Raw genomic sequence first — 12,066 nt, forward strand, 5'->3', positions numbered from 1 at the left:
TGGGTCGGACCCACACCGGGAGCACCACTCACAGTTCCCGTCTCCGTACCCCTGGGTCGGACCCACACCGGGAGCACCGCGCACAGTTCCCGTCTCCGTACCCCTGGGTCGGACCCACACCGGGAGCACCGCGCACAGTTCCCGTCTCCATACTCCTGGGTCAGACCCACACCGGGAGCACCGCGCACAGTTCCCGTCTGTGGGTGAGAACCACACCAATGTAATCAGAAGGAAAAGAGTAGGTCCCTTACCAGCAAAGAGGAGAAGGAGCTGGATCTGAATGATATTTGATACCATGCTGGTGGGAAAGGTTTCTGTTTGCCAGAGCCCCAGGACCACGGCACTGCCTGATGGTAGCTGACAGACAACTGTGCTCTGAGAGCACTTTTGCGATGTGGACTCTCGCTCTGAGTCATCCAGGAAACACTGGGAGCTGACATGGCACAAAAGATAAGAGGGAGCACAAGACTCTTGGGATGGGTCAAATGGGGATTCCTTCGTGTCTGACCCCGGGAGTGTGTGATGGGACGGTGTGGACGGAGTTTCACTCTGTGTCTGACCCCGGGAATGTGCGATGGGATGGTGTGGAGGGAGTTTCACTCTGTGTCTGACCGCGGGAGTGTGTGATGGGACGGTGTGGAGGGAGTTTCACTCAGTGTCTGACCCCGGGAGTGTGTGATGGGACTGTGTGGAGGGAGTTTCACTCTGTGTCTGACCCCGGGAGTGTGTGATGAGATGGTGTGGACAGAGATTCACTTTGTGTCTGACTCCGGGAGTGTGTGATGGGACAGTGTGGAGGGAGCTTCACTTAGTGTCTGACCCTGGGAGTGTGTGATGGGACGGTGTGGAGGGAGATACACTCTGTTTCTAACCCCGGGAGTGTGTGATGGGACGGTGTGGAGGGAGTTTCACTCTGTGTCTGACCCCGGGAATGTGCGATGGGATGGTGTGGAGGGAGTTTCACTCTGTGTCTGACCCCGGGAATGTGCGATGGGATGGTGTGGAGGGAGTTTCACTCTGTGTCTGACCGCGGGAGTGTGTGATGGGACGGTGTGGAGGGAGTTTCACTCTGTGTCTGACCCCGGGAGTGTGTGATGAGATGGTGTGGACAGAGATTCACTTTGTGTCTGACTCCGGGAGTGTGTGATGGGACAGTGTGGAGGGAGCTTCACTTAGTGTCTGACCCTGGGAGTGTGTGATGGGACGGTGTGGAGGGAGTTTCACTCTGTGTCTGACCCCGAGAGTGTGTGATGGGACGGTGTGGAGGGAGCTTCACTCTGTGTCTGACTGCGGGAGTGTGTGATGGGACAGTGTGGAGGGAGATTCACTCTGTGTCTGACCCCAGGAGTGTGTGATGGGACTGTGTGGAGGGAGCTTCACTCTGTGTCTGACTGCAGGAGTGTGTGATGGGACAGTGTGGAGGGAGTTTCACTCAGTGTCTGACCCTGGGAGTGTGTGATGGGACAGTGTGGAGGGAGTTTCACTCTGTGTCTGACCCCGGGAGTGTGTGATGGGACGGTGTGGAGGGAGATTCACTCTGTGTCTGACCCCGGGAGTGTGTGATGGGACGGTGTGGAGGGAGATTCACTCTGTGTCTGACCCCGGGAGTGTGTGATGGGACGGTGTGGAGGGAGATTCACTCTGTGTCTGACCCCGGGAGTGTGTGATGGGACGGTGTGGAGGGAGATTCACTCTGTGTCTGACCCTGGGAGTGTGTGGTGGGACGGTGTGGAGGGAGTTTCACTCTGTGTCTGACCCCTTTTTTTTTATTTTTATTTTACAAAATTCTTTATTACAAATGTCGGTGCTATACAATATTTACAAACCCAGTGACTAACACATTTACTACACTACAAACAGACAATACATGTTAAACCAATATATTGCCATCCTCATCAATGATGGCATTTACACACCGCGGAGCCCAACGGTCCCGGAACATCTTGACGGTCGCCGTGGACTGTGCGTATTCCTTTTCAATGTTCACCCGGGCTCGAACATACCCCCTAAACATAGCCAGGCAGTCCGCCCGGGGAGAACCTCCTGCCACCCTTTTCCAGGAGCCACGGATGGCAATTTTCGCCAGCCCCAGGAGCAAGTTTCACTCTGTGTCTGACCCCGGGAGTGTGTGATGGGACAGTGTGGAGGGAGTTTCACTCAGTGTCTGACCCCGGGAGTGTGTGATGGGATGGTGTGGAGGGAGTTTCACTCTGTGTCTGACCCCGGGAGTGTGTGATGGGACGGTGTGGAGGGAGTTTCACTCTGTGTCTGACCCCGGGAGTGTGTGATGGGACGGTGTGGAGGGAGATTCACTCTGTGTCTGACCCCGGGAGTGTGTGATGGGACGGTGTGGAGGGAGATTCACTCTGTGTCTGACCCTGGGAGTGTGTGGTGGGACGGTGTGGAGGGAGTTTCACTCTGTGTCTGACCCCTTTTTTTTTATTTTTATTTTACAAAATTCTTTATTACAAATGTCGGTGCTATACAATATTTACAAACCCAGTGACTAACACATTTACTACACTACAAACAGACAATACATGTTAAACCAATATATTGCCATCCTCATCAATGATGGCATTTACACCCCGCGGAGCCCAACGGTCCCGGAACATCTTGACGGTCGCCGTGGACTGTGCGTATTCCTTTTCAATGTTCACCCGGGCTCGAACATACCCCCTAAACATAGCCAGGCAGTCCGCCCGGGGAGAACCTCCTGCCACCCTTTTCCAGGAGCCACGGATGGCAATTTTCGCCAGCCCCAGGAGCAAGTTTCACTCTGTGTCTGACCCCGGGAGTGTGTGATGGGACAGTGTGGAGGGAGTTTCACTCAGTGTCTGACCCCGGGAGTGTGTGATGGGATGGTGTGGAGGGAGTTTCACTCTGTGTCTGACCCCGGGAGTGTGTGATGGGACGGTGTGGAGGGAGTTTCACTCTGTGTCTGACCCCGGGAGTGTGTGATGGGACGGTGTGGAGGGAGTTTCACTCTGTGTCTGACCCTGGGAGGGAGTGATGGGACGGTGTGGATGGAGTTTCACTCTGTGTCTGACCCCGGGAGTGTGTGATGGGACGGTGTGGAGGGAGCTTCACTCTGTGTCTGACCCCGGGAGTGTGTGATGGGACGGTGTGGAGGGAGTTTCACTCAGTGACTGACCCCGGGAGTGTGTGATGGGACGGTGTGGAGGGAGTTTCACTCTGTGTCTGACCCCGGGAGTGTGTGATGGGACGGTGTGGAGGGAGATTCACTCTGTGTCTGACCCCGGGAGTGTGTGATGGGACGGTGTGGAGGGAGTTTCACTCTGTGTCTGACCCCGGGAGTGTGTGATGGGACGGTGTGGAGGGAGTTTCACTCTGTGTCTGACCCCGGGAGTGTGTGATGGGACGGTGTGGAGGGAGTTTCACTCGGTGTCTGACCCTGGGAGTGTGTGATGGGACGGTGTGGAGGGAGTTTCACTCGGTGTCTGACCCCGGGAGTGTGTGATGGGACGGTGTGGAGGGTGTTTCACTCTGTGTCTGACCCCGGGAGTGTGTGATGGGACGGTGTGGAGGGAGTTTCACTCTGTGTCTGACCCCGGGAGTATGTGATGGGACGGTGTGGAGGGAGTTTCATTCAGTGTCTGACCCCGGGAGTGTGTGATGGGACGGTGTGGAGGGAGATTCACTCTGTGTCTGACCCTGGGAGGGAGTGATGGGACGGTGTGGAGGGAGTTTCACTCTGTGTCTGACCCCGGGAGTGTGTGATGGGACGGTGTGGAGGGAGTTTCACTCTGTGTCTGACCCCGGGAGTGTGTGATGGGACGGTGTGGAGGGAGTTTCATTCTGTGCCTGACCCTGGGAGTGTGTGATGGGACGGTGTGGAGGGAGATTCACTCTGTGTCTGACCCTGGGAGTGTGTGATGGGACGGTGTGGAGGGAGTTTCACTCTGTGTCCGGCCCCGGGAGTGTGTGATGGGACGGTGTGGAGGGAGATTCACTCTGTGTCTGACCCTGGGAGTGTGTGATGGGACGGTGTGGAGGGAGATTCACTCTGTGTCCGGCCCCGGGAGTGTGTGATGGGACGGTGTGGAGGGAGTTTCACTCTGTGTCCGGCCCCGGGAGTGTGTGATGGGACGGTGTGGAGGGAGATTCACTCTGTGTCTGACCCTGGGAGTGTGTGATGGGACGGTGTGGAGGGAGTTTCACTCTGTGTCTGACCCGGGAGTGTGTGATGGGACGGTGTGGAGGGAGATTCACTGTGTGTCTGACCCTGGGAGGGAGTGATGGGACGGATGGAGGGAGAGTTACATTTTGAAGACTATTGAGAACAGGAATTTCACAGTGGACGTTCATACCCTGAGGAGTGTTGTAGAAAAGAGAGACCTAGGGGTTGGTTTGGCACATGGATTGGCATGGGGCAGGAGGGCCGAATGGCTTGCGGTTGTTTTGTTGTGATGTGGGGTGTGGGCGGAGCCAACACTGTCAATCAACTGATGGAAGAGTGACAGCTGTCAGTACTGGGGGTTGGTCAATGAGCTGTCCGTCAGAGGAGTAGGCGGGCCTCCGGGCGGAAGTGATGCACCGGGCCTACCGTTCGCTTTGCAGCCTCGGGCTCGAGTTGTGGCTACGGCCCGGAGCCCGGAACCAAGATGTCAGACACGTGGAGCGACATCCAGGCCCACAAGAAGCAGCTACACAGTCTGAGGGAGAGGCTGCAGCGGAGGCGGAGGGAGCCAGGCGGTGAGGGGAAGAAGAAGGGGCTGGGGAAAGGGAAGTTAAAGGGGAGGGGAGGTGGAGATGGAGGGTGGGTCGGGGTTTGGATTGGAGGGGAGGGGCATGTAGCTGGTGGACAGTGGAAAGGGAGGGGCAGGGGAGGGGAGGAAAAGGTGTAGGGAGAGGGAGAGGGGTGTGGGTTAAGAAGGAAGGGGATAGGGGTAGTTTGAGGGGGAGGGGGAGAGGGATGAGGAAGGAGGTTGAGGGGTAGGGGTGGAGTTGAGAGGGAGGGAATGGGGCAGGGGGTTGAGGGTGATGGGGGCCGGGGGGTTGGAGGGGGATTGGGCCGGGGGGGGGGGTGGTTGAGGGGGAATTTGAGGTGGGAAGGGGATTGTCAAGGGGAGTTTAAGGGTGATGAGGGCCGGGGGGGTTTAAGGGGGATGGGGCCAGGGGAGTTTAAGGGTGATGGGGGCTGGGGGGGTTTAAGGGGGATGGGGAGGGGGTTGAGGGGGAATTTGAGGTGGGTGGGGGATGGGGCCAAGGGGAGTTTAAGGTTGATGGGGGCCGGGGGGGTTGAGGGGGAGTTTGAGGTGGGTGGGGGATGGGGCCAGGGGAATTTAAGGGTGATGGGGGCCAGGGCGTTTAAGGGGGAGGGGGTTGAGGGGGAGTTTGAGGTGGCAGTGGGAAGGGGCAAGGGGACTTTAAGGGTGATGGGGGCCAGGGGGTGGGGTTGAGGGGGATGGGGCAGTGGGGGGTTAAGGGGGAGTTTGAGGTGGGAAGGGGATGGGGCAAGCAGAGTTTGAGGTGGGAGTAGGAAGGGGATGGGGGCAGGGGGAGTTTGGGGTGGGAGGGGTGAGGTGGATCGGGGTGGTGAGAGGTTATGGGGTACAAGGGGTGGTGGGAGGGTGTAGATGGAGGTTCATTGGGGGTTGGAGGATGAGGGGGAGGGTTGATGGGAAGGGGGTGGTGAGGGGGAGAGGGAAGGGAGTGATGAAACTGGAGCAGAGCCAGTTTGGGGGTGGAATTAGGCAGGATGCAAGAGAGGTTGGTCGGGTGAGGCTGTTTGAAGGGAAGGGAATGAACGGCAAATGGGAGTGAAGTATTAAGTGTCCAGCTAACACATGTACTGTCTGGGCAAACCAGGAGAGTTTAGGGAACCCTGGCTGAGGAGAGATGTTGGAGCTCAGGTGAAGAAGAAGAAAGAAGCATGGTTTAGGAGATCAGGATAGAGCAAGTCCCTCGATCACTATAAAGTAAGAATACTCTTACAAGGGAAATCGGAAGGGCAAAAGGAGGAAATGAGGTGGATCTAGCAGGTAGGGTTAAGGAAAATCCTGGGAAGTTTTATAGCGAGATTAAAAGTAAACGATGACTACATAAAACATAGAATAGTACAGCACAGTACAGGCCCTTCGGCCCACAATGTTGTGCCGACCCTCAAACCCTGCCTCCCATATAAGCCCCCACCTTAGATTCCTCCATATACCTGTCTAGTAGTCTCTTAAACTTCACTAGTGTATCTGCCTCCACCACTGACTCAGGCAGTGCATTCCACGCACCAACCACTCTCTGAGTAAAAAACCTTCCTCTAATATCCCCCTTGAACATCCCACCCCTTATCTTAAAGCCATGTCCTCTTGTATTGAGCAGTGGTGCCCTGGGGAAGAGGTGCTGGCTATCCACTCTATCTATTCCTCTTATTATCTTGTACACCTCTATCATGTCTCCTCTCATCTCCTTCTCTCCAAAGAGTAAAGCCTTAGCTCCCTTAATCTCTGATCATAATGCATACTCTCTAAACCAGGCAGCATCCTGGTAAATCTCCTCTGTACCCTTTCCAATGCTTCCACATCCTTCCTATAGTGAGGCGACCAGATCTGGACACAGTACTCCAGGTGTGGCCAAACCAGAGTTTTATAGAGCTGCATCATTACATCGCGACTCTTAAACTCTGTCCCTCGACTTATGAAAGCTAACACCCCATAAGCTTTCTTAACTACCGTATCTACCTGTGAGGCAACTTTCAGGGATCTGTGCACATGTACCCCGAGATCCCTCTGCTCCTCCACACTACCAAGTATCCTGCCATTTACTTTGTACTCTGCCTTGGAGTTTGTCCTTCCAAAGTGTACCACCTCACACTTCTCCGGGTTGACCTCCATCTGCCACTTCTCAGCCCACTTCTGCAACCTGTCAATGTCTCTCTGCAATCTTCGACAATTCTCTACACTATCTACAACACCACCAACCTTTGTGTCGGCTGCAAACTTGCCAGCCCACCCTTCTACCCCCACATCCAGGTCATTAATAAAAATCACGAAAAGTAGAGGTCCCAGAACAGATCCTTGTGGGACACCACTAGTCACAATCCTCCAATCTGAATGTACTCCCTCCACCACCACCCTCTGCCTTCTGCAGGCAAGCCAAGACTAGAGAGAGAGTAAGTCAACTTAGGGATCAGCACGGCTGCCTGTATCCTGAGCCACTGGAGATGGGTGGGAATTTCAACGAGTATTTATCTTCTGTAGTTAATGAGAAGGAAAATATGACTGCTCAGAAGGTTGGGAAAATGTGGAGATCTTTTGGAAGGCAGTCATTTTACCAGGGTGGATACATATAAAATTCTAAAGGGATTGGACAGGCTAGATGTAAGAAGATTGTTCCCAATGTTGGGGAAGTCCAGAACAAGGGGTCACAATTTGAGGATAAAGGGGAAGCCTTTTAGGACAGAGATGAGGAAAAACTTCTTCACACAGAGAGTGGTGAATCTGTGCAATCCTCTGCCACAGGAAATAGTTGAGGCCAGTTCATTGGCTATATTTAAGAGGGAGTTAGATAAAGCCCTTGTGGCTAAAGGGATCAGGGGGTATGGAGGGAAGGCAGGTACAGGGTTCTGAGTTGGATGATCAGCCATGATCGTAATGAATGGCGGTGCAGGCCCGAGGGGCGGAATGGCCTACTCCTGCACCTATTTTCTATGTTTCTGTTCACAAGCCTGACTGAGCACATCCCAGGACTTTGTAGGAGGCCCGAGAGGAAATTGCAGAGACCCTTGTCTTCATCCTTTGCTTCATTGTTCACCACTGGTGGAGTTCCCGAAGACAGGGAGGTGGCTAATATGTAGCAGTGACAAGCAGGAAACTCCAGGCCAGGCAGCCTGACCTCAGTGGTAGGGAGGTTACTGGAGGGAATTCCTAGGGTCAGTATCTACCAGCGACAAGTGTCTGATCCAGAGGAGTCAGTGTGGCTCTGTGTGCTCGACGAGCCTCTTTGGAGATGTTTTTTGAAGAGATTACCACAAAGGTAATCGGGGATAGGGCAGTGGATGTAGTCCATTTGGACTTTTGGAAGGCATTTGACATGATCCCACGTGGTAGACTGGTCTGGAAGGTCGGGTCCCGTGGAGTCCAGGGAGAGCGAGTTTGGTAGATTCAAAACTGTCTCAGTGGTAGGAAGCAAGAGGATAGTGGATGAAGATTGTTTCTCAGACCAGAGACTGGAGACTAGTGGTGTGCCAGTAATCAGTGTTGGGACCTTTGTTATTTATAGTCAAAGAGAAGTACAGCAGCCCATCTAGTCCATGCCGAAACCATTTAAACTGCCTACTCCCACCGTCCTGCACCGGGACCATAGCCCTCCATACCCCTACTACATATGTACCTATCCAAACTTCTCTTAAACATTGAAATCGAGCTCGTATCCACCACTTATGTTGGCAGCTCATTCCACATTCTCACGACCGTCTGAGTGAAGAAGATTCCCCTCATGTTTCCCTTAAACTTCTCACCTTTCACCCTAAACCCATGACCCCTGGTTGTAGTCCCGCCCAACCTCAGTGGAAAAAGCCTGCTTGCAGTTACCCTACCTATACCCTTCATAATTTTGAATACTTCTATCAAAACTCCTTTTAGTCTTCTACTTTCTCAGGATACAGTCCTAACCTTTTCAATCTTTCCTTATAACTCAGGTCCTCCAGACCCAGCAACATCCTTGTAAATTTTCTCTGCACTCTTTCAAACCTGTTTACATCTTTCCTGTATGTAGGTGACCAAAACTGCGAACAGTACTCCAAATTAGGCCTCACCAACGTCTTATAGAACTTCAACATAACATCCCAACTCCTGTACTCAGTACTTTGATTTATGAAGGTCAAGGTTGCAGAAGCTTTCTTTACAACCCTATCGACTTGGGACAACACTTTCAAGGAATTATGAACCTGTATTCACAGAATAAATAATTTGTTATATGTATCAGTGATTTGGACGTGAGTGATCAGTAGGTTTTGCAGATGACATAAAATTAGGAGGTTTGTTGATAGTGAAGTAGATTGTCATAGATTGCAAGGGGGGGATCTTGATCAGTTAGGAAGTGGGCCGTGCAGTGGCAAATAGATTTCAGTACAGATAAGTGTGAGGTGCTACATACTGACCCTACAGGTAGAAAGGGCCATTAGGAAAGCTTTTGGCACATTGGCCTTCATAAATCAATGTATTGAGTACAGGAAATGAGATCTGTTGAAATTGATTAAGACGTTGGTAAGGCCTAATTTGGAGTACCGTGTGCAGTTTTGGGCACCTACCTGCAGGAAAGATGTAAATAAGATTGAAAATTTACAAGGATACTAGCTATAAGGGAAGATTGAATAGGTTAGGGCAGAGATTTAGGGAAGATCTGATGGAGTGGTACGGATAGGGCAAATGAAAGCAGGCTTTTTCCACTGAGGTGGGTGGGACTAAACAACCAGAGGTCGTGGGTTAAGGGTGACAGGTGAGAAGTTAAAGGGGAACATGAGAGGAAACTTCCTCCCTCAGAGGGTGGTGAGTGTGTGGAACAAGCTACCAGCACAAGTGGTGCATGTGATTTTGATTTCAACATTCAAGAGAACTTTGGATCGGTACGTGGATGGGAGGGGTATGGAGACTGTGGTCTATTTGCAGATCAGTAAAATTACACAGTTTAAATGGTTTGGCACAGACTAGATGGGCCAAAAGGCCTGTTTCTGTGCTGTAGTTTTCTGTGACTCTATTTTAGAAAGTCAAACCAGCGCAGGACTTGTACTATGGGGTGTAATGGTACACAGTGGCCCAGGGGTACAGGTACATGGTTGCCTGAAAGTGGAGTCACGGGGAGACAGGGTGGTGAAGAAGACGTCTGGCACGCTGGCTTTCATCAGGGGGTGTAGGAGAAGAGACGTTATGTTGCAGATGTAAGAGACACTGGCGAGGCCACACTTGGAGTACTGTGCACAGTTTTGGAAAGACGTGGCTCAGCTGGAAAGAGGGCAGAGAAGATTCACGAGGAAGTTGCCAGGGCCAGAGGGTGAGGTCGGCCAGGCAAGATCTTCATGCAGTAGGAACATAGGAGAACGAGGGACACCCGTACAGAAATGTTTAAAATGATGAGAGGCACAGCTGGGATGAACAGTAACAGTCATTTCCCCAGGGCAGGGGAGTCCAAATCTGGAAGGCACAGATTTAGGGTGAGAGGGGAGAGATTTAAAAGGGACCCCAGGGACAACATTTGCATTTGAGTTTATGGAACGAGCTGCTGGAGGGGGAGTTGAGGCAGGGACAATAGTGTCATCTGAAGCACTTGGGCAGGGACATGGAGAGGTGGGGCTTCGGGGGCTATGAGCTGAAAGCAGAGCATTGAGATGAGCCGGGTCGGGCCTGTGGTCAGCATGGACTAGTCGGGCTGAAGGGCCTGTATCTGTGCTCTATGCGACTCTGTGATCTGTGGAAAAGCGTGAGTAAATAGCTGGACCGTGACGCCGTGCAGGAATTTGCCCCAGTTAGAGAGAGCGGTTCCCTCAGGCAGAGGCAGAGTGTGTGGATAACATGGAAGGTCGAGGACAGAGTCAGGCATGCAAAGTGTCAGAGGCCAGTGGTGGGACTGAGGACTGGCGAGTCTGCAGGGCTCTCGAGAAGGGAAGACTGATCTTAAACCATACTTGTGTGTGTTCTTGGTACTGGATAGCATGGATCGGTTGGGCCAAAGGGCATGTGTGCGTCCTGTTGGACTCCGTGATGAGGTGACCTGGGTGGGGATGGGGTCACTAAGATACACACCCCCCTCAACCACACCTTGCCTTTGCCTCCACAGCCCAGACAGAGACTGCTCAGGGGGTAGGTGCAGGCCTGCGTAGTGACAGCCCAGTCCCGCCGGCTGCCCTACCACCCACCAAACCCAGTGGCCTGGACCAGGATGAGAAGATTGACCCCCTCCTCGAGAGGCGGCTGCTCGAGCACCTCTCCAACCAGGCTCTGCTTCTGCCCACCGACTCGCTTGCCATCCAGAACGCCTTGTTGTCGGTGAGAGATGGGGGAATGGAGTGCCGCTGAGTCGGGCACAGGGTGAGACTCCCTCCACACTGTCCCATCACACACAGGCTGAGGCTCCCAACATACCATTCTATCACACACTCATGGAGTCAGACACAGAGTGAAACTCCCTCCACACCGTCCCATCACACACTCCCAGGGTCAGACACAGAGTGAAACTCCCTCCACACTGTCCCATCACACACTCCCGGGGTCAGACACAGAGTGAATCTCCCTCCACACCGTCCCATCACACACTCCCGGGGTCAGACACAGAGTGAAACTCCATCCACACCATCCCATCACACACTCCCAGGGTCAGACACAGAGTGAAACTCTATCCACACCATCCCATCACACACTCCCAGGGTCAGACACAGAGTGAAACTCCCTCCACACTGTCCCATCACACACTCCCGGGGTCAGACACAGAGTGAAACTCCATCCACACCATACCATCACACACTCCCGGAGTCAGACACAGAGTGAAACTCCCTCCACACCGTTCCATCACACACTCCCAGGGTCAGACACAGAGTGAAACTCCCTCCACACCGTCCCATCACACACTCCCGGGGTCAGACACAGAGTGAATCTCCCTCCACACAGTCCCATCACACACTCCCGGGGTCAGACACAGAGTGAAACTCCATCCACACCATCCCATCACACACTCCCAGGGTCAGACACAGAGTGAAACTCTATCCACACCATCCCATCACACACTCCCAGGGTCAGACACAGAGTGAAACTCCCTCCACACTGTCCCATCACACACTCCCAGGGTCTGCGGAGGATGCGCGAGTGCCAAGATGCTTTCTCGGCGGCATCCTCCGCCAGGATCAACTGGGCGAAATGTTCCGGACTCTTAGTAGGCCAGTGGCAGATGGACTCCCTGCCGGAGGAGATGAGAGCTTTTGAGTGGAGCACCAGACGTCTTCTCTATCTGGGAGTCTACCTGAGTCCTTCTGGGGAGACCTGACTGGCAAACTGGCAGGACCTGGAGACAAAGGTCATGGCCCGGCTAGGGCGCTGGTCAGGCCTTCTCAGGGTGCTT

The 12,066-nt window shown here is 53.4% G+C and overlaps 1 protein-coding gene across 1 annotated transcript in view; it reads right to left on the minus strand.

The window, feature by feature from the left end:
- LOC140203845 (immunoglobulin mu heavy chain-like) overlaps positions 1 to 370 on the minus strand; it is a 55,425-nt gene extending 55,055 nt beyond the window's left edge. The window contains exon 1 of the mRNA XM_072269976.1: positions 252 to 370. Coding sequence (XP_072126077.1) covers positions 252 to 297 — 46 coding nt within the window. The 5' untranslated portion in view covers positions 298 to 370. The remainder of the gene's footprint in view (positions 1 to 251) is intronic.
- Between the last annotated feature and the right edge of the window lie 11,696 nt (positions 371 to 12,066).

Source organism: Mobula birostris, chromosome 10, assembly GCF_030028105.1.
Source record: "Mobula birostris isolate sMobBir1 chromosome 10, sMobBir1.hap1, whole genome shotgun sequence".
In the NCBI taxonomy this organism is placed as follows: Eukaryota; Metazoa; Chordata; class Chondrichthyes; order Myliobatiformes; family Myliobatidae; genus Mobula; species Mobula birostris.